Source organism: Melospiza melodia, chromosome 12, assembly GCF_035770615.1.
Source record: "Melospiza melodia melodia isolate bMelMel2 chromosome 12, bMelMel2.pri, whole genome shotgun sequence".
Classification (NCBI taxonomy): domain Eukaryota; kingdom Metazoa; phylum Chordata; class Aves; order Passeriformes; family Passerellidae; genus Melospiza; species Melospiza melodia.
Window position 1 is genome coordinate 20,431,682 of NC_086205.1, and position 22,896 is coordinate 20,454,577.

A 22,896-nucleotide genomic window follows, 5' to 3' on the forward strand; every position below is an offset into this window, starting at 1 on the left:
GACACAGGGACCCGCTCCCGGCCCGGCAGGGACACAGGGACACAGGGACCCGCTCCCGGCCCGGCAGGGACACAGGGACCCGCTCCCGGCCCGGCAGGGACCCGCTCCCGGCCCGACAGGGACACAGGGACACAGGGACCCCTCCCGGTCCGACAGGGACCCGCTCCCGGTCTGACAGGGACACAGGGACCCGCTCCCGGTCTGACAGGGACACAGGGACCCGCTCCCGGCCCGGCAGGGACACAGGGACACAGGGACCCGCTCCCGGCCCGGCAGGGACACAGGGACACAGGGACCCGCTCCCGGCCCGGCAGGGACACAGGGACCCGCTCCCGGCCCGACAGGGACACAGGGACCCGCTCCCGGCCCGACAGGGACCCGCGGGCCCAAAAGGGACACAGGGACCCGCTCCCGGCCCGACAGGGACACAGGGACACAGGGACCCGCTCCCGGCCCGACAGGGACACAGGGACCCGCTCCCGGTCTGACAAGGATCCGCTCCGGGCCCGACAGGGACCCGCTCCTGCGGCAGCTGCATCCGCATGCAAAGTACCGACAGCACTAATTCGGAGAGAACCCAGGTCACCAGAGATAAACAGCGAGATAAGAGCTGAACCTTTGAAAATGGGTTACCCAGGTTCTCTATTTAAATTTTTCATCTAAACTGGATTATACTATAGAAGAACATTACTTGACTACATGTCTAAACTGCAGGTCAGGAACAGCAGAGAAAGCAGCTGAAAACAGCATCACACACAGCATAAGGGGAAGGGAGTGGGGAATAGGGAGGCTACTGCCTCCTAAATGCAGTAGCTGAAGTGCTGGGTGGAAGGTGTCTTGGAGGAAGCCTCAGGTGAGAATGCCCTGGCAGGTCAGGCTGACTGCTGTACTCAGGACCCTGTGACTCCATGCTGCTGCCAAATGCAAAATACTCTCTCAATAGAGCTCACATGCTCTAAAATACCTGGCAATGTCCACTACCAGTGCTGATATTTGGGATCAGTCACTGAGCCTGATTATAAAACTCCTTGTTAGCGTTTTCTTTTTATTTTACCAAATTAGTTCATTCTTAGCAGTTTCAGTTCAGCAACCTTCACTATGAGACCTGCTGACCCTGAATGTGTGTGCAGTAGTAATTAGACTGATACAGATAATACTGCAAAATCTTAATGAGCAGAACTCTGTTTTAAATTAAGTGTTAGAAAGATGGGGATATCTACAAATGGTATAAAATAACATTGAGAAATGCTCTCTGTGCCATGCTTAAGGCTACATTCAAGAAAGATATATTTCTTAGTATGTTAGTAGATATTTCTTTATTTTCTAGCTTTCCTGCAGTAATTGCAATTGATCTTAGACAAACTGTATGAATACCTTGGGATTCAGTTCCCAGCTGAAGAATTTTTTCCTTATGCTTCATTATTTGTATAGAAATTTTAAAGTTCACTGGTGGGTCCTTACAATGTCCTAATGCTTCTGATACAACTAAAAATATTTGGTTTATTTGGTTGTTTTACAATTGATTGCTATTCTTGAAGCAAGTCTATTTAAACAAGAGACAGGAAAATATTGTGTAGAATTATATGCATTTGTGCTACAATGGGGCAGCAAAGAAGTGGTTAAAGAGAGGGTGAAATTATTGTTAAGCCAATTCAAAGGGCTCTCAAGCCAGTGGGAGATGTGGGGATATATGCTTTTAGCACATTCCTCCCCATTTTTAGGCTCTTGTGGGGCAAAACTTGGGGTGAAATTATTCCTTCTGCCACAAGCTTTCTTCAAATAGTTCTCAGATGCATTCTCAAATATGTATAAGCAAAAATATTCTTCTTAAACTGTATCCTTTTATTGGCAATTAGAAAGGAAATAGTCTGTTTCATGAGAGTAACAATTTCTCTGCGGTGCCAGAGTGTTCAGCTGAGAATCACTGGAGAAGTACAAAGCATTATTTGGTGCTACATGCCATGAAGTGAACTTATGCTGGGACTAAGGTCCATAAACGGATGTGGGATTTAGATACATTTTATTATGTAAATCTTTGCTGGTCAGCAGAAAGCATTTGTAATGAGGTTTCCTGACAGACTAAAGAGCAATTTCTTATCTCATCAGAACACTACACCACTCAGCTTTAGGCAATTTAAGTCCATGGTGCTGTTGAAGTCAAAGCACTGTCCTTATTTCATGCGGGCTGCAGACAGTGCTCAGCACCTCCCAGCACGTGAATGCTGCATGTGGGATGCTTGGAGTTGGCAGGCAAGGTCACAACATTACTGTGATGTTGCAGGGAAACCCTTGTGCTGCTTCCTGTAGGAAAAGTTCACTCAAGTGCAGCTCTACACCCTTTCTGCACCTGAGGCTGACTTACAGATACTGTGTGGGCATACTTGCCTGTTAATATAGATCCATGAATAATTTTAGTCTTGGAAATGAGGCTTTCATGCTCATGCTTTTTCTATCCCAGCTGGCACTTTTCCATATAATTTTAGCAGCTCTTGCCTGGTTTTGACAAAGGATTGAAACTCATGGTTTCCTGTAAATTTATCCTATTTACATATTTGAGATTGGGTGTGATGACAAAAGCCAATAACTGTGCTGGCTGGGGAGGAGAGGGAGAGGGCTGGGGTTGTGTGTGGTAACATCTTGCCCTGCTGTGCCTGGTGTGGGGTGCAGTGCTGCAGCGGGGGAGAGGTGAAGGAAGAGCACACATGGTGCACACTGATGCACGTGCTAGCAGATTGTCCCTACCTGTATTTTCCTGCTTCACACCAGGCTTTGGTGTGACCTGAGAAATCACCCCATAGATTGTGTCTTTCTAGAACCTTGAATCTCTTCCAGCTGGTGCTTAGAGACAAAGCTGGGATGGGTAAACTGGGCTGGGAATGGTGCAGGGGTTCAGGCTGTGAGTGGACGTGAGGAAGGAACAGCTCTGCAGTGCAATGCACTGAGCAGGATGAGTTCCTGTTAGCTGGCTAGGTGTGTGCAAGCATCCAGCTGCCCTGTGTGGTTGCACTTGTGGATGCACACAGAGGAGGTTCCAGCCCCTCATTTGCTGGTGCTCAGCACAGAGAGATGCCTGTGTGGGCAGGCCCTTCAGGACAGACCTCTGGTTTCTGACAGCAGCCCTGGGCCAGGGAGAAAAAAATGAGGTGTACTTCACAATTGCCAGAGCAGAGGGAATAACTCCTCTTTGACTGATTTTATCCTCAGCTCCCTAGATGAACACAAGCCTTGCCCTGGGGATATTAAAAGAGTGTGTTTGATGTGTATCTGCCAGCTGAGAGCCCAGTCAGGCAGAGCAGTGTCCAGGAAAGTCTCTACAAGAGCTTATTTTTCCTTTGGATTGTCCAGAGTGACTGAGTGAACCTCAGTCCACACACAGGCAAACAGGGAAAAATCAATAGTCCCTAAGGCCCAGTCTCCTACCCCTTGTGGTAACTGATGTTGAGTGCTTGAGAGATGGCAAGAAAACACTGGAAAGGCCCTTACTGTATTTTGTAATGTGAGAAGCTCTTTCTTCCTGTTCAGTTAACATTTGGCATGTGTCCAGAAGCCTGGAGTATCAACAGCCCTTGTGATGCTCACAGATGCTATTTTTATCCCTGTGTCTTTCTAGTTCTCCTTTATGTGTTTCAAGTTATGAATTGCAAGCAAAAAAAAAAAAAAAAAAAAAAAAAGCTGTTTCCATCAGGGAATGTGCACAGCTGCTCCTCAGGGAAAGAAGCTGACCTGGTGGTCTTGGCTGCATGGATCCAGCAGCTGTTCTGCACTGGGAATGCTCCAGAGGCTCCTTGTAGGGAGAAAAAGGTGAAGGGGGAAAGAAAGAGGAAAAGTGCAATGAATCCAGTGCAGTGCTCTGGATGACAGCAAGGATCAGGGTAACATGCCCTGGAGGGGACTCAGTGTGTCAGTGACAGACTACAGAGAGGATAAAACACGTTTCCCCCAATGTCCAGAGTCTGTCCTTTTCAGCTGTCATGATGCTGCTGGAGGGCCGTGACACAAAGACTGTGCCTGTGCACTGGTGATGGGATTTAGGAGCTGGAGAATGGGGATCTGACAAGCCTGGTTTCATAGATCACAGCCTTCTCTGCATTAGCCAGTGTCTCACTCATGTATTTCTTTTGCATTTACTTGTCTCTCAGTTTATTCCCATGACTTTAAGCCAAGAGGCATTTATGTTTTGGGTAGATTGCTCAGAAAGGCTCTTGGTCTCATGTAGGTCTGTCAAGACTGGAATCACTTTGCATCCAAGCCTGAACCCTGCATCCAGCTACTCTTTACCCCTACGCCAACTACACTTTGGTAACTCTGGGATCTGTTTGGTTATCTTGCCAAGCAGAGGCCTAGCAGGACAGCAATGCCTTCTGTTCTTGGTGATCTGCTCTTAGTTGCAGAGATCAAGAGAGCCAAGTAAAATTAACCCTACATGTGCAGCAACAATTCGTGCCCACTGCTTGGCCTGTGAAGATTCTGCTCCTCTCCTGATCTCCTGAGAATCTTGTCTAATCCAGCAGTGATGTCATTGGCTTGGGGGTTTCTTTTTGTCTGCAGTTTTGTTTGTTTGGATTTCCTTATTTTTTTCTTTTTCTTTTCTTTTTTTTTTTTTTTTTTTTTTTTTTTTTTTTGTTTAATGATGGTAATGGTCCTTGAATACCCTTGATGTCCTCACAGCTTTGAGATGACAACAAAAGTTCCTTGGCTAAGGTTGTCCTTTGATCCTCACTGCTCACTCCTGCTTTTGGCAGTTTGCGTGGGAGTTCATGTGCGTCAACAGGGGCAGAATTGTTGTTTCCCTCTGCTGAAGGTGACCAAAAATGTTTTGCTTGTCCGTTAAGAAATCACTTTAAGCAGATCAGTGTAATGAGATTCTGAAGCCATATGGCACTGGAATTAGAGCCTTCTAGTGCAGGAACTGCATGTTGCAGTTGCAACAGTGCTGTACACTACAAGGAATTTCAAGAACATTTTTCCTCTGCTTGTTCCTTTAACTCCTTGGGGTTTAAAACCATGCCTGGGATGTAGCCCTTTATTAAAAAAGGAGGGAGAGGAAGTCCTGGTCTGCTTTTTATTAGTTGGAAGAAAATAAATGAAAGTTAATAAAAAAGACTGGTTTCTACTTTCTAGCTGAACACTGGAATGGATGTTACCATTGCACCAAGAGTGCTCTGAAAAGAAACCTTTGTGTTAAACTACTGAAATGGCTTATCAGATTCAGGATCTGGGAGGTGGGGAGGCAGAAGGAAGTTTATTGAGCTATATGCAAAATGAAAATGTGTTTCAGCATAGCTATCAAAGATTAGTTCAAACATCAGGGAAAACATCATGAAATAGGAAAATGTGAAGCTGGAGTTTCAGGAAAGAAATATAGATTATTTTCTTAGCTTCTGTTTGTATCAGTCTTTATAGTGGCATTGGAATTAGATTACTTATTTCTTAGATTTTTGGAATACTACATACTTAAGTGTGGGGAGCTGGTCTTCATGAATAAATAAGACACCTCTGTTGGGTTTTTATGTTTTGTTGTCTCTATAATGTTGGTGGATAAGAGAGATATTTTTTTCAGTCCCTTCTACACTAAAATTTCTTAATGGTTCTTGCAAGGCTCTGATGGAAAAGCAATGCCTGTTCCCCTCAATTGCTTTAATGACTGTGTGGGGTAAGCTGCAAACAGTGAGTGTTTTACAGTGTTTTCTAGCTGCCTCATTTACACATGCAGCAGAAGCAGACTTCTCTTCCTCCTTCCTCTGACAGATAAATGCTGTTCCCAAACTCAAATCTTGATTCTTCACAAGAATTTATGTCCGTTGTGATAAGGGCTCAGCATCATTGAGATCCAATATGTTTGTTGTGTGTTTTGTGCTTAACAGTGATACCAACCATCACAGCACTGCTTTTTGAGGCAGAAGCATCTTGTTTCATGAGAAGAGATATGGGGCTTAAACGGATTTAACTGAGCTGACTTTAAATTTGTTGCCATCCTCTGGTCACACAGTCATAGCAGCAAGCACTTAAGCACTTTCCAGCAAGCATCAATTCCAAGGCAAACTGGTATTTGTAATGAAACTAGGAACTAGTGCAGTTCTGCAGGCTGTTTTGGGTAGTGGCATCTGAAGGTATCTGGGTCATGGGGTGGGGTTTTTTCTTTTTTTTTTTTCTTTTTTTTAAATTTCTGATGACACTTTCTTACATTTATTTACTTGCTTATTCATTGACAGACCAACCCTGTTGATGTTGCTAGGCAATGCTGGCAATTCATGACCAATTTTCCAATCATTTTGCTATGGGTGTTTAGAGCAGCAGGAAAGGAGAAGACCCAAGGAAGCCTGCCTACCATTTTCTGTACCTGTTCCCTTCACTACTGCTTTCTTTCAAACAGACTGGTACCTTTCAGCTAATGGAGGAAATTTGTGAATTCCCCATCATCCACACAGAGTGTGTGTTTGGTAACATGTTACATAGAAGAATTCCTGCAAGGCAGCCCTCACTGCAGCTCCTGTGCAGACACAGCCAGAGCAGTACAGAAGAGGTCATTTGTGTGGTAAAACCAGGTTGGTCTCAGTTCTCCCATGTCAGGTTTTCCATATGTGTCAGAAGCTAGCCCAGCTTGTGAATGGGACTGCAATGAAACTTACAGTAGAGCAAACAGATCCTTCTGTCCATCCATCACAGCACTCAGACCCTGAGATGACCCTTATGTGCCTTGTTGCTAAACGTGTAGCAGCTGCAGCCAGCTTATTTTTGTCTGGAGCTGGGTGATGGCTGTGGTACCCCAGGCAGCAGAGGTTTTTATTTAGCATTGTGATGGATCAGGCTTTCCTGGGGAAAGACTGGGAAATTATTTTAGATCATTTCCCTGTTGTGTGCTGTGTGGCTACCTGTGCTTCCAAAGCTTACATCTAGGGCAGATTTCTTCTTGCATCCACTTCCAGCATCAAGTCTCCCCCTTGGAATGCAGCAAGTCACAGATCCTCCTGTTCCTAAGCCATGTGGATTCTGGTGGGGAACAGCATTCACAAGGAAGGGTGGCAGACAGAAATGTATTTCCACAAATGCTGGATTCTTCCTCATTGTTTATCTCTGTGTGCAGGGTTGAAGTGCAATTATTCTGTGTATGTCAGACATGAATATATTGTCAGAAAAGTTTATTTGCCAAGGTATATCATGTTTGTCTGTGTAAGGAAGGACACCATGAACCCTTGTGATGAAAGAAAATAGGGAGGAAACATTTAAAGATAAAACTGCAGGGTTGTGTTTCTAGTTTTCTTATCTCATCATGACAGTTTTCTACAAAGTATTTCTGCCTTCTGTGCCACTGGTCTCCCTATCTAAAGTATTGCTCTCCCCTAGGGATTGCTCTATGGAAGCTCTAATAAATATTTTACAAATGCTAATGAATCAGGTTATTCAACAGTTCAGTACATCAGTGTTCTCACTTTGCAGGCAGGGTTTTGGCAAAGACAAAGAGCAGGAGAGTGAGCAATTTCATACCACACAGCAAATTTGGAGGTGAGGGTAGTAAAATCTTTAAGAGTGGAAATGTCCTTTATAGCTTCATTTCATCAAAAGAAGAGGTTCTGAGACTCAGTTCTCAAGTCTGGTAGCTGTTTGACGACATAGCCAGTTTGTGTGTCCTGGGTTAGGAAGCTTAAACATCTCTCCCTGTGTGCATGAGGCAGCAAAGCTGGCTGGGGAAAAGCTGCAAGTTCATGGAAAGGGAAGGAAGTAGGGGCAGGTGAGTTGATTTCTGTGTGTTTCAGCTTACAGGCGATCAATGCAGTCCAGCCAGTTATTCAGCATTTTAGTAACGGCGCCATAGGAGGCTTTTTTCTCCTGCACATTTTTGTCCCCTCTAGGTCATTCTCTGGATTAATTAGCCTTCTGCTTTCCCACTCCACATCTAGGAATCAGCTGTGATCTGAGCAGGCCACGAGCTGAAGAGCACTGGATGTTCTGGCACTGTGTAAAGTGCCAACAGGTGCTAGTGACTGAGGCACAGGAGGGCAAAGGTTCTCGATCTGTGTCTAAGATCCTTACAGGAAACTCATTGTGTGCTCAGGTCGCTGCAGTTGAGCTCTGGGTGGCAGCTCAGCCCTGATTCATTGGGTTCTCACTGTATTCTTTGCACTGTCACCAGTGCTGGCCTTGTGCCTGTTGTGCATCTCCTGTGCAGTCCCCTGCCGATCCTAGGGGAAGCTCCTTTTTAATTCACTGTATCAGGATTGAGTGCTCTCTGCACTCAATTCCCCAATAACTAGTTTCTTCATAAGGCTCTCTAACCAGTGTTTTGTGTTATTGTAATTGTTAAAACGGAAAAAAAAGTCAGCTTAAATATCCAGCTCCTTCCAAGGAGGATTTCTAAATGAATGTTTCAAATATCTGAGTTTGGTGTCTAACTAATGGATCCAACTTCTTTGTTTAAAAAAAATTAGTTGGGGGGTTGCTTAGCTAGCAGAGCATGTCTGCCAACAATATTTCCCTTGTCCTCCATTTGCTACTCTGTTCATTTCGATTATCAGATCTTATGAGCAGGGACTGTGCACAGCAGCAGAGGGCTTTTCTGTACAGTTGCAGCCTCCCAGTGCCACTGCCAGACGTGTGAGTAATTGGTTGAGCAGCTCTGCAGAGCAGTCTCCTTGCACCGTCCAAGCTGAAATGCAGAAGTAAAAAAATTCGTTCTCAGAGATGAAGACTCATAAAATCATAAGCCTGAAAGGAATGAAAAATCATGAAGAGAAACCTTTTCTCAAAGAAAAATTCTTTGTGAACATATCTGGCATGCTCATTAAGAGTCGTTCTCTGATCTTGCAATGTGCTTCTGGGATCTTCTCTCTTCATTGTTGCTTATAAGACAGCTTTAAATTAATGATAAGGAAGCCATTCAGGGCATGGGCTGCGCTGAGGTTCACAGCTTTCATTCTGAATGAGAGATTAAAGTAAACTGATATTGAAGGCAAGGAGGGAGAAACAAACACAGTCAGTAAGCCTATAAAAGTCTTAGCCAATTGCAATGGTGAACATCCTGCTGGCGAGGGTGACCTTGAATGAACTAAGTGGGATAAAGTCACCAGGCTGGACTGACAGCTGAAGAATCAGGCTGGATTCCAGCAAACAGAGAGCAGATTCCTGACAGGAGTCTCCTGAACTGTGGCAATGGCTTCTCGGTGTCGGAAATGTGGACAACAGGTACCCAGGAATCTGCCTTTCACTGCTGTCCGGATCACAGAAGGAGAAATGAAATCTTACCATGATTTTATAGGAGGGTGCGTTAGACTGGAGCGCATGGCAAAGAAAGGTAAGTGTAGCATCCTTGAACAAAATAGCATCTTCTCCTTGTGGTAATTGCATTGCATCCCCAGGCAATTTGTAAAAACAGATTATATTCTTAATGCTTTCTCTGAGGAGTCAGTAATAATTAAAGGAAACTGGCTGGAATTGGGTATTACCTCAGGTGTGACTGCAGTGTTTGACTTGGCTGTATATTTCTGGGATACTTGCAGTGATTTGACCTAAAGGAGTTAAAATGAATGTTAGACTCGTTCTGAATAAATGTTTATTTCATTCAGGTGTAAGACACTGAGTTTTCTGTATGTGTCAGGGGTAATGCATGGAAAATACTTCTTAAAAATAAATGTAAAGAGCTGGAGCAGTGGGTGTTGTGACCCAGCTGACCCTGTCACCCTGTGCTCCTGAATTACTACGTAGAAGGTCAATATCTTCCTCTCTGTAAAGACTTTGGTTTCACTGTATTTGGAAAGTAGCAAACAAAGCTTTTTGTGCTCTGAGTCAGACCAGGTACAGGGCAGTATTCCACTCTCAGGGGGTTGCTAGTATAAGGTACTGGTACCTAGCAATTTGTGCTAACTGCATGCTAACTCTGAAGTAGAGTGATGCAGTTGAAATCTAGGTTGTTGACTGTCTATTCACATATCAAAATTGCTGAATCATAGAACACTTTTTCTCTATGTCATTGAGAGGAAGATTTTTCAAAGAGCCCCCCTTGATTTCCCCCGTTAAATTGAATAAATACTTAGTAAACCTCAAATCCAGCAATTTGCAAGGTGTTCACTAGTGCATGTTGAAGACTCCCAAAAAGATGCAATATGATTGCACTTGGAAGTTAAATTGTTTATTATTATTTAATTAGCTCTTCTGCAAGAGTTGCATTTGATCTGGTAAATGGAGAATATTCTGTAGAAAAAGGTGGCTCAGAAGCAGGGTATCGGCTGCAGCCACTGCTCACACACTGGGCTTTGCAGATGCTTTCTTTAACAGGGATCTAATGCACAATGTCAGGGTTTGAAAAGTGCAAAGCCAGTCCATTGTACCTCTGCTTCTATGGGTGATCCATCCATGCTGATCTTTGGGCTCAGTGCCTACCTATGCATTGTTTGTATTTGGCTGACCTCTCAGTAACACTGATGTTTCCAGTTGCACTCTTTGTACCGAGGCATTCCGAGTTCAGAGCAGCAGGGCAGAAATGTCTGGTATCCAGTAAAAGACAGTGGATTCATTGGAGTTCCTTCCTGAATGTTTGATCAGGTTGCTTATGGCTTTGTGGGCCTGTGGACCTGCTGGAGGCAGAGCTCAGGCATCTGCTGCTCTTTTTCTTCCTGTAGTAGAGAGAGGAAGAGACTGGTAAGGGCTTTGCCATGGTTACTGTTCCCAGGGAAACACCTTCTCTGCCTCTCATATTGAGAGACTACCTGGCATAGTATTATGGGTGGAAATCCCTTGGAAAATAATTTTTTGCTAGGAAACAGAGAGCATGTCAGATCAGCCTGAGCCTGTTGTCATTTTGTGGGGCAGAAAACATCTTTGCTGCTTTAGTATTAAATTCTGCCAGCAAAGCTGCCACAGGGGCAGAAGTTCAGTTATTGCTGAGGACAGGGTGCCTTCAGCTGCAGGTATTGGAGATGTGTGAGTTGTGAGAACACACTGGGGCACCTCTGTGTGTGGTGACACAGATTGGGGGCTAAGGAGCTGGCAAGGTGGCACAGGAGTTCCTAACAACATTGTGTGAGTTGTTTTCTCCTGCTCTGAACTGACTCTGACCTTGTGTTCATTGTGGGTTTTTTTTTTGGCCTGTGTTTTCTTATCTGTAAAGAAGGAGTGGGAATTACCTGCCTCCATAAAAAGTGGATCCTGATGATGTAGCTATGACTACTTCTTATTACTACTTTGATGACTAGACCAGTTTCTCTTAGCTGTCTGTGCTACATAAACAGAGAGGCAAAAAGATTGTCTGTCCCAGAGAACTTGATTTCTGTCTGCCCCATCTAGTCCTACAAGCAAAGACTCATTGTCTGCCTTTAGCTCAAGGTGGCTTTCTCTGAACATAGTGGCAATGCAGGATCCCTGGGGCATGTTCTGACTTACCAGCATTTTAGAGGGAGTACCCTTTCTGCAGTGTGAAGGTTGATCTGGACTGTTGCTAAGGTCCAGTTGGCTGATGTTTACTCAGTACTTCATGCACTCCAAAATATGGAGCAATTTTCACCTTGTCCATCCCCTGGACACACATACAGACCATGCCTGTGGAGCCTTTTGAATATTCTGTTGCAATTTTATCTTGTGTATTAGATATCATAATGAGAAGATATGGAAGGTATGCAGGTAACTACAGCAGAAATAGAGGCCACATGCTTGCAGTGACCTGCAGGTTTCCTGTCTTTTATCAGCAGTGCCCCACAGCAAGCAGTTGTGCCAAGCCATTCCAGTTCCTGTGTTCCACTTCCAGTCCGATCTTCCACATTCCTGGATCATGCAAGTTTCAAGGCTTTCTTTCAATCAGTGTGATTTGTTCTGATGAGTGGTTAGAGGTGTGGTTGTAGGCTTCTGTTCAGGTAAAGGGAAAAAAATAGTGAATGCTCACAAAAAGAAGTGCTGCTGTGAGGGGCCAGCTGAAGGGCAGTTTCCTTATGGACACATGATGCCTGCTGAGAGCTCCACTGCCCTGGCTCCCTGCAACAGGCCATATGAGCTGCCTACAGGGCCCTCTGGGGTCTGCTGTACAAATGGTGCTATTTTGAACACCACTATGTGACCTTGAGACTGGGAGCTGCAGCTCCAAGGTGCTGGTTACAGCACAGCATGAGAACCAAAGGGAAGGAGCCCCCAGAAAGCCAGGGAGAGACGTGGCAGGGACCCCAGCCCAGGGCTGATCATTGTTGGAGTGCCCTCAGTTCCTCACAAAACAGATACTGAGGCTGAAAGCAAAGCATGGCCTCTTGCCATGAAATGCATCATTCTTGCACAGTGGCTCTCATGTCTTTTCATCATGGACCTGACTATTTATGTCACCCTGCTGCTGGTGAACACCTTTAATGCTTGAGGACACCTCTTGCCCAACTGGCCCCTTTGTCCCCAGATGCTCCTAGTCAGCCTGTCTTGTTGTGATGCTCAAGTCCTCAAGGGGATCATGTACCCACGGGGATTTTACATGGATGAATGATCCTGTGCTGGCTATCACTGTCTCTGCATGCTGTGGAGCTTGGGGCTGCAAGGGAATTTTATATTTTTAGAGGAATAATTGTGTGTTTTTCATCTGTGCTCAAGGCTGGTGGCTGCTTAAATCAGGGTAGTGAATCTGCAGACAGGAATATGCAGTTTATTACTGAGGCTTTTCAGGATTTTGCTGTTGCTGCAAAACCAGGCAGGAGGCTCCTTGCCAGTAGGACAGGGACCTGTCTGTTGTGCTAGCAGTGCTTCTGCTTTTGTCCTCTGTAGGACAGAGGAATGCTGCAGTTTTGTCTGTCCAGCAATCATTGGAGGTTGTTCTCAGTCCTACTGCTGTGTCTCTGTTACTGCTGGAGTTGAAAACCAATTCTTCAGATCCATCTGTTCAGGGAGGAATAGGGACTCAAGTACTGAGTGGTTAAGGAATTATGGTGCTATCTCTGGAAAGAAATCTCATCTGAAATGAATTGGGACTGAAATTTGTTGGACTTTTTGGAGCTTCTCCACCTTTAGTAGTAAAATAAATGAGAAATGCTTTCCTTTTTCAAATGACTGACCTTTCCACAAAAGTGCTGGTTACTGGAGAAAGTGGCTATTTCATGTGAAGACCAAAATCTGAAGGATAAGTGGAACGTATTTCTAAATCCTTTGAGACTCAGTCACAGTGGCTCCTTGTGTATTGCTCAAATTGTTCTGGTTCTATTTGCATTCAGTATTTCTTCTTCTCTTTAGTAAAAAATGCTACCAAGGGGACCTGGGACAACTTTTTTCAGCTGGCTCTCATTGCATATATAATAGCTGAAATAAAATATTCTGTTTTCCACAGAGGTTTTTCTGAGAAAAGACAATTATGTTAGATGCTTGTGTTTCTTTTCACCTGTTCCCATTCATATGCAGCGTGCTCTGCTGTGGTTGAGAAATACTAAAACCCTGTTTACCTAATCAGAAAGGTCCAGACAATTTTGAGACAAATGGTGAAGGCACGGCTTGATTTTCATTTAAAAGAATTCTGAGAGAGATGTAGAACTGCAAAGATCAAGAGAACAAATTCTCAGAGGGCAAGTTAGAGCAGAGGCCTTGTGGGTATTTATGTTTTTCCCTTTCTCCCATGATACCAGAGCAAGAAACAGCTCAGCAAAATGGAAAAGCATTAAACATGGATAGACAGATTGTTATAATTGGCAATGTTTTGTTAACTTGTGGGACTTATTACCACAATATAATAGCCCAGTTTGCTTTTCTTTATTACCTAAATTGTAGTGTAAACTGCCTGGGGAGAAGATTTCAGGGGAGAATGGTGCTGAGTATGCTGGGAGGTTGGAGAGTGCCTGTGCAGAGCTCTCACCCTGGTTATGCCCACAGAGCTCATTCTCCAAATTCAGCCAGTTCTGCTGCTTCACACCTCACTTAAAGACCCAATTCTCCTGTGCTAATGTATTGATTTTTTTAATACAAATTGTACTGCAGCTTTATTACCTGAATCTTGCTATGGATTAGCCTGACCAGTGACTTTTCTAAGACATGGACTTTGCTTCTTCACCACATTATCTACTAGAGATACTCAGGATCAAATATAAAATAATGATAAATAAATGCTTGGTTGGAGCAGCCCAGCTATATATGAACATTTGGACTATGCAAGTGTCTTGTTGCACAAATTTCTGATCCTGTTAGTTAATTTCATTTTTCAAGGGGAAGAAAATCCTCCAGGTTCTTACAACAGACAAGAATTATTGACCAAGCGTTTTGGTTTTTTTCACCCTTTTCTAAGCTGGAATATCCCAGCATCTTTATTTTGCATAGAGTCAATGCCTTATTTATATTCAGAACCTGTGCCTATGAGTCATTATACTGGGGATTGTTCAGTTTAGGCTATTTGTCTAAACTCCTGAGTCACACCTTGAGACAGTGTGCTTCTGGGGATGCCTCTGAGGAGGTCTACAGGAGTGCAGACCTGATTTTTAAATTGGGATACTGTTAATTAGTAAGGTCATAATTTGCTAGCATCGGGAAAAGCTGAGGTGAAATGGGAAGGGGTAAAGGAGTACTGTGTTCCATTTTCCCTTGACTTTACCCCTAGGCTCAAGAAGTGACATCTGTCAGAGAATGGATGAAATGGGGGGCAACTTAAATTTTCAAGTCAAAAGCACAATAGAAATCAGTGGGCTGTTAGTCAAAGTGGGAGCTGTAAAACACAAGCCAATTTCTTTGTGTTAGGCCTTCTCTAGAGGAAACAGTAGATTTGCAGTTGCCTGAAGTCTTTAACATAAGATTAAAGAGCTTTCTAAAATGCTGGTTTAATCCAATTGCCATGAACATCTTGTGTGTTCAACAAGTCAAACACAATGAACTAGTGGTTCTCTCTGGTCCTGCAGTGAAAGAATCTGGGATATGATCTCTGAGTTAGAGGCATTTGGGTATGAGCCATTTCTTGTCATACTTTTGGTGGCCCACACCCACAGGTGAACACATGAATGTTTGGAGACAGATGCTGACATGGTGCAAGTTATTTCAAGGAAACTGGGGTGTATTGCAGCCAGAGAGGATCATGTCCTTGAATTTTATTATTCTTTTAAAGTATACTTAAATGTGTAATATAGTTGCTTCCCAGTAACAAAAACTGAAATGTCAGTATTACCCTATTCTGTGGGCTGGTGAGACAATATTTGGATAGTACAAAATATTGTTCTGCTGAGAGAGGCACAACTAAGCCTTTTCAGCTTGGCAAAGACATTTTGCCAATGCATACTGAAATTACCTGTACTAATTACCCAAATGAAAAAATGTCTGATGTGTAAATTAATCTTATGAAACTTAAAGTACTGCCCAAGGAGAATGTAGTGGCCTGAGGAATTTCTTGGTGTCCCTTCCATGGTGAATTCATTGTTCTCCTTTTATCCTAAATATAAAGTTAGTAATTTCCATTCACTTGCAGAGTGGCATTTCATCTGCTGACTCCACGGCTGGCTCTGCTGCCTCTGCAGCATCTCTACACACAGGGTTAAAGTGCTTTTCAGACTGTAATCATCTGGCACATTGATCAGCCACTGGGACCGATGTGACACTTGTCCCTCTGTGCTCCCAGGGAGGCAGGTGAGGGATGGTGCCAGGAGGGGGCCGTGGGCTCCCCCACATCTGGCTGGGACCCAGCTGTGCACAGGCCCTGCTGCTGTCTGGGCTGCCCCGGGGCAGGGCTGGGCTCGCTGGCCAGCAGGGCTCTGGTCTGTTCACTCTGCACAAGCAGAAGGGGAGGGGAAGCTCCCAGGAGAGCAAAACGTGTCTGGAATGGGAGACAGATCTTGTACATTGGTTACACCATTGGTTTGGTGGCCAAACTGTGGTTTAAACTGGTACAGGCAGCAGAGAGTAACATTGCACACTGCAGCTGGTGAATTCACTTGTTTGGCAAGCTGAGAAAGGAAGTGCAGTGTAAAATCCATGCATCTTGCCACTCTCTTGTTGTACCTTTATCCACCAAGTAGTGTCTGTCTGTAAAGCTGCAGGTGTCATAAGCTCTCAGGTGTATCTTGTACCAAGCATGGTGATGTCTGCTTAGATCTGGCATGCATTTGTAACTACATAGAAACCCTGTTAGTTTTCTCATGCTATACTATAAGCATTATCATAGTTTGTGTTGGTTAGCTGATGGGAGAAGGATGGAAATCCTGGGTGTATTATCCTTAAGAGAGATCCAATGTCCAGTAGCCTGTCTGTAGAAACAACTTTGGTCTGCTCCTCCATTTACTGCTGGGAAAAACTGAGGTTGACTGGTGACCGGGATTCCTACCCCTGTGCCTCAATTTCCCTATCTATAGAATGAATGACACTTGTCTTTTTGGATCTTGAAGACACAGAACAAGAAAGATATTACCATTGCATCATACATCCTAGGGGACAGCTACTGTAGCCTGGCTGAAGAGTGACTTGTATCTAAAGCAGCTGAGCTGCTGGGCGTTGTGGCAGTAAAGGGACAGTAAATTTTATGAGTTACCTAATGTTTATGTTGCTTCCCAGTATTGCTTCAGACTGCTAAAGGTGTGATGTCACCTTCTTCAAGCCACATGTGTATTCCCTTCATGCACTGAAAACTTGTGTTCTGAAGTATTCATTGAACTAAATATGTCAAAATGATTACTCCCCTGTTCAAAACCTGAGGTCATGTTTCCTACCAAATTCAGAGGTCTCGTGCAGTCTTCTCCCTTGTCTTTAAATAACAGCTCTGTGTTCTGATGTGTGGGTGTGCCTTTGGGATAGTACCCGAGACAGCAATTCACAGCAGCACTGCTGGTTTCCCTTGGCCCTGAACACCCTATTATTTAAAGTTATTTCAATGAAAGCCCTTTCCATGCCTCAGTCTGAGAAAGTCAGTCTGTTTTGTTGCTTGTTGGGCTGTCCTTTTATTGTTTGTGCCAAGCTGTGAAAGCCTCCCCAGTGTCCCTTTGGAGGGGCCCGAGTGGAGAGGCAGCTGTACCTGGGCAGGGTTAAGCCCGGCCCCGGAGCACTCGGAGCTCTCTGCTGTCGCTTTGCCCTGCAGCTGTTCCGAAGCGCTCTGTGCAGACTCCTCCAGCAGAGCCTCAGCCTTGGGTGCAGCGCTGTTGGCCCCAGGATTGCCCAGGGAGCGCGGCCTCTCTCTCCATCCCTCCCTCCCTCCCTCCCTGCTGCCCCGTGCCCGGGTGAGCTCATTGCCACAGCGGCACTGCAGGAGCCGCGCTGCCTCACCGGGGAGGGATCGTGAGTGGCTGCAGGGGAACCATCGCTCCTTGCCCTGTCTTTCTGTGGCTTTTCTGCTGGGCTTCTGAGCTGGGCTGCTGGTGACAACGTGGAGGAGGCTGCAGGAGGGTGGCTGGGAGCTGTCCCGGGCAGAGGTGGGCTGTGAGCAGTGTTTGTCCCGGAGATACACTCAGTGCTGCTGGCAGCAGAGGTGCCTGCCTGCTGGGGCTCACTGTTTGTCTCCGATACAGTAACCAGGGAAATATTTTTTAACTAACTGGCCTCTGTTCAGCAGTGAGCAAGCAACCAGCCCTTCAGCTCCTGAGCTCAGAAATTATGTGAATAGGCTCTGAAATTATTTTGCTGGATGCAATAGTTGAGGGCAGAGCCAGTGGCTAGAATTCTTCTGAGATAGAGTTTCAGCTATGAAACTGTCTCCTGGCTAGCTCTAGGAGAAAGGAACGGACTCTGCTGTACAGCCTGCTGTATCTCTTGATTAGCTCAGCATCCAGGCATTGTAGTGAGCATATTTTAGCTTTGCAGTTTTCCACATGTGGGTTTTGTTATTCATGATGGTTTTTAACATGACATTATGGAAATATTCTTTTTTTCTATTTTCTGAGCAGAAATTTGTGTTTTAGTAATCCAGCATTGTTGTGAAGGACAGATATTGGGAAGAAGATGAATTAACTTTTCTCTGGCAAAAATCAGAAACTATCAAGAAGTTTTTACTGCTGAGGCACTAGGCAAGAGGATGTCCCATGCTGCTATAAATCTGGATTTATTTATTGAATGCTGAGATTGGACCTTTGCCTTTAATGCCTTTTATTAGGGAAGTTTCAGTTTTGTGGATAGTAGGATGTAGCATCCCCCTACCAGGGGGTGGTCTGTGAAATCAAGCAATATCTTGCTGAGCAGATGATGTGGTATGGTATGTTTCTTTAGATCTTTTCTGATTATGGATAATTCATAGTGCAGAGTGAAGATTTGTTAATAATTTCTTATCTATCTCTTACAATTTTACAGCAGTATTATAAGTATCTTCATAATAGGCTAGGATATGAATTGAACTGAACAGTGGAGAGTGCTTTGAGAATTTTATATTAGTTTGTAAATTTAGCTTTTATGGGGATTATTAATGGAGAATTCCTAGATGTGTGCACAAATGTATGGTGTCAGTAAATAGTCATTGAAATCCTTGAAGTGTGGCTATAAGTATAAATTTGTACACACCAATGTGTTTTTGCAGAATGTACCAACAGTAAATTAAAATGGGAGTTTACCTATGCAGAATAAAGCTTTTAAAATTTTTGTTATTTACCAATAAAATTTAAGACTTTAAATACAAACAAAAAATCTCCTTCATACAAGAACATCCAAAGACTGTTTTTGAAGAAGTGGTTAAATGGAAAAAGCAGCAAAATCTGTTTCTTCATCCAAGGAAGTATATTCCAAAATATTTTGACATTGGCTTAGAAAGCTGACATCATGCCTAGAGGGTGCATTTCCATTTGGGAGGGCAAGATTTCAGTTTTATATATGAACAGCTCTACTTTCTTCCCCTTATAAATCAACCATAGAGTCCTAATGTGTACTGTGCCTGCCTGTAAAAACAGCTTACTAAAGTCTGTAACCACTCCTGGAGCACAGGAAAATACAGCTTCTAAACAGATCTTTTCAATCTGTGACCTCCACTCTTATAATTTTATGTTAAAATAAGCATCAAATTTAGTAAATGAGATTAATTGAAAAATACAGTGATACGAAGAATGTGAAGTCTTCCCTGAAAGACTTAAAATCAGCAGGAATATGTGCCTGCAGAGCCAGGCTAGGTAAAGCTGTACCTCCATCATTAAACTGCACAGAATGCCCTGAAAATACCAATCATGACTCAGTGTGATGTCAGGAGAAAACTTCAGAGCCCATCTGCTGTGTGACAGAAAATCACATCAGGCACCAGTTCAGCTTCTGCCCAGGTAGACACTGAGACTCACAGCTTTTTGAGCTCTTCAGGGAAGGGTGCATTTCTAACCTTTCATGGAGATTGTTTGGGAAAATTTGCAAGGCAATTCCTTCCACACCATGGCCTCAATCTGTCCCCTTCTCAAGGGGCTTGGAACATGCTGGCAGTGCATCAGTCAAGACAGGATCTTTCTCCTAACCTTGCTTCTCCAGATTTCTACTATCTAAGTGTACACAAAACTGGGTTGCTGTTGCAACTAAAAATCCACCAACCTAAACAGATACTTCCAAACATGACCAAGAGTTACTTAAATATTTTGGAAAGATTCAGTCTTTGGGAGACAGCTACCAAACTCTGCTATGAAACTTGGCTTTAATGAGAGGAGAAATTGCTTTTAAACAAATACTCTTTGTAGGTTTTACAGTTGTGCTTGGTGAAAAATTGATCTGAGAGAGAAGTTGATACCAGTCACCTATGCTTCATTTTGGCTTTTGCCCTAAGCTGACCTAAGTGTGATTCTCTCCTGGAAGGGTAGTCCTGGCTTTGCCACCCCCACCCCTCCTATGCATTACCAGCACTTGTACCCTTCAAGCAGCTTTGCAGAGAGCTAACCCAGATCAGAAGCAATCACTGAGGAAATGATGCTTCACCTTATTTACAATAATGTTATTCCTGGCTTAGTTTTCAGTTGACTCAACATGGGTGAGCAAAAAAAGAGGTGGCAGGAATGTGCAGAAGAATAAGAGAAAGGATGAGATTTCCCTTCTGTTTATAGCTAGATTTTTAGTTCCTCTTTAGAACAATCTGTAGCACAGCAGCTTGTATCAGTAACTGATCTCACTGTTTGTCTGCCTGGGCTGAGGGAATAAACAAACATTTTCAGAAAGTAAACAAGGGGTGAGAAAGAAAAAGAAATAGAAATTTTAAAAAAGGATTCCAAACTAAGAGATTCTTTCTCTGATGTAATAACCTTGAAGTTCTTTTTGACCTTCAAAAAGGGAAATGTTTTGCTCAAGGACTTGAACTGGGAATTCTGGTGGGATGGAATATTTTCAAATCCTTTAGCCTGCTTAAACCTTATCAGTCAAATGTGCAAATTTGTTCCCTTAGCGTGTTTAATTCTTGAAATCTAACTTAGCTCTGCTAGACTTGGCTGTTGTTGGTGGAAGCAAAGCAGACTCAGGACCTGGCAGATGTTCTGGACTGTAGGAATTTTGCCACTTTCAAACTTTGGATTTGCCTTTTGGTACTTTCTAAGGAGCATGAGAACACATAATATAAGGTGTGCTTTCACATTCTTAAAATGAAATATCTGACCAAGAAATATCTGGCCTGATGCTTAATCTTGCCTGACCCTTTCCCATCACATCAGCAATCTGATTTTTCTCAAAAAAATTATGAGAACTCTGAGCATAACTTTTGACAGAGCTTGCACAAAGTAGAAGTAGGCTGATGTACTTGACTATTTTAGAAAAGATTTTCTTTCACTGTCAGCTGTCTTCTTTCACTGTGAATGACATATTAGGCTGTCATTAAGAAGACATGAACTTTGCTCTGGAAATTTGTAGCCCATTATTCCAAGAGCAGTGGCTTCAGATGGGGGATTGAAGCCATCCTCTCCTGCAGTCAGCAGAAGGCCAGGCAGTTGTAGCCTCCAGCCACTTAAAACAAAGAAGCCCCAGTGTCCTGGTGTGGCTGGTGGCCTTTGGTTGTCCTTGGTGGAGCAACAGGCACTGCTGTGTCAATCTGCCGGTGCAGTCCAGTCCCTCACTCCAGCAGGTCACCTTTCCAGTGCTGTTGGAAACAATTAGTTGCCATTAGCATGTAAACTAGTTTGTGTCTGCTCAGAGAAGAGAGGACATAACAAGGGGATATTCTTTGTTGTTTTAAACCATCTGCTGTTGGTGTAGCTCCTCCAGACCTGCTGTGGGAGCACACAGAGCTGGATGAGACACAGAATGAGTGTGTTTTTGCAAGCCCAAGCAAGTTGCATTGTTGAATGAGGAATTATGAAGCATAACTGAATGGCTTTCCCTTGAGGATCAGATAGCACAGTTGCAGTGAGCCTCCCTGGAGAGCTGGGAAGGAGGAGAAGCTGTGCCAGACAGATGGCTGTAGTAATTGCTTTTCTTTTCCTCCCCCTTGGTAGAAAACCTTGGGAAGCAAAACTGTAAGGCCTAATTCTTCTGCATTGAAACTGGCCTCTGCTAGGAATTTAATTTATAGTAATTTAAGAGGAGAACCAAGAGTACATGAACTGAGTTGTTTCTTTTATTTTTTTTTTCCTCTTTTATCACATCCTTATTCATATTTAAATTGTCCTGACAAATTCAATTAATTCAAGTAATGAAGAACTGTATGGTATATGTAAATGTTCATCTTTGATGACCCGTGTAGGGGATTGGCATTGTTTCATGTAACACCAAACAATTAAATTTTTCTTTTTGAAATTTCAGAGGCTATGAATAACTGCCTCTTCAAAAGAAAAAAAAAAAAAAAAGTGAAGACCACAAGAGCAATCACACAGAAGGTGGGAAATGTCTGAGTCAAGTTTCCCAAAATAAATATGTTGCAGACACTTGGTTGGTTTTGATAAGATCTTGAGTTGCATGCCTATAGAAATACAGATTTTATCAGAGGACAGGACTGCTCTGAAGTGACCAGGAGTTGTCCAATGTCCTCTGTAGATATTAGCAAGGGATGCTATGAAACAAGGTAGTTGTCATGTTCCTGCAGCTTTTCAGCTTCCTGAAACCTTCCCCTTGGCGCCATGTAGTGTTAAAATGTGCCTGTCATCAGTAAGTTTTTCTGAAGTGTCTATGAACCTGTGGCTGTCAGCTCAATACCAGCTCACGTCACCCTGAAGAAGGGGTTTCTCAGCTGGAATATCAGTCCCACAGAAAAATGGTCCCTTGCTTCTACCCAGGAGGGTGAGCAGCACTTCCTGCTGCCTTCTGGCTTGCAGTTCAGATCAGAGAGGCTTCAGAGCTTCCTGGGATAAAGCCAGTGGAAGATATAAATGATTAATGCTCACTGGTGCTAGGCAAATGTCATAGCTTTGAAACAAACCCAGACTTGTGTCTTTTTGTTTGCTTATAAGATTTTTTTTCAAGCTTTTCTTCTAGTCAAAGATTAAAAACTTCCTCCAGCAGCCCTAGGTAATCAATCATGTGTCCAAGGACTGGGACTATTACTGCAAGGTCTATGCTGTGATGGTATTACAAATTCTTCCATTTTGGGGAGTAAATACCTTTAAGCACTGTCCTAGAGGAAGTGCAAATGGGACATTGAGTGCTGTGGCTACACTGCTGACATTTCATAGCCACATGATCTGATTTGCCCATTGGGCTGTGAGGCACCTTCCCTTGTTTTCTCAGATTTTCTGTCTCCTGCTGGTTTCTTTTGCTGCAATTGCTTTTCCCAGCATGTCAATGTATGAACTGTACCGACTTATTGGATGTGTGATTCCTAGTCACCAAATGTGTTTTGTACCACCTTTCTCATCATCTGAACATCTCCTCCTGAGTGTGGCTTTTACAGCAATCCCATGAGGTTTGTCTTGCCCAGGCAGGAGATTTGGTAAGAACTAGCTGGTACTCTGCAGTTCTTGTTTCTTTTGCTTCATTTTATCTTTACATCACAAAAACCTTCTGAATAAAAAGGATATTTAGAAACCAGAAACCAAGCTATGTTTAGAGCAAGCTAATAAAGCTAAATAGGAGTTGGGTGTGTGGTGGAATTTCTGTTTTGCTCAAGACTGGTTAATATTA

General features: G+C 43.7%; 1 protein-coding gene across 7 annotated transcripts in view; it reads left to right on the forward strand.

Moving 5' to 3' along the window:
* MCF2L2 (MCF.2 cell line derived transforming sequence-like 2) overlaps positions 1-22,896 on the forward strand; it is a 152,139-nt gene that overhangs the window by 11,766 nt on the left and 117,477 nt on the right. For 4 of the 7 annotated variants that reach the window (XM_063167211.1, XM_063167217.1, XM_063167218.1 and 1 more), the window contains exon 1: positions 8,597-9,289. The exons of 1 other annotated variant lie outside the window; for it this stretch is intronic. In XM_063167211.1, the coding sequence (XP_063023281.1) occupies positions 9,148-9,289 (142 nt within the window). In that variant the 5' untranslated portion in view covers positions 8,597-9,147. Of the gene's footprint in view, positions 1-8,595; positions 9,290-22,896 lie in introns of those variants that run through there. 2 more of the 7 variants (XM_063167214.1, XM_063167215.1) reach the window with 1 other exon arrangement.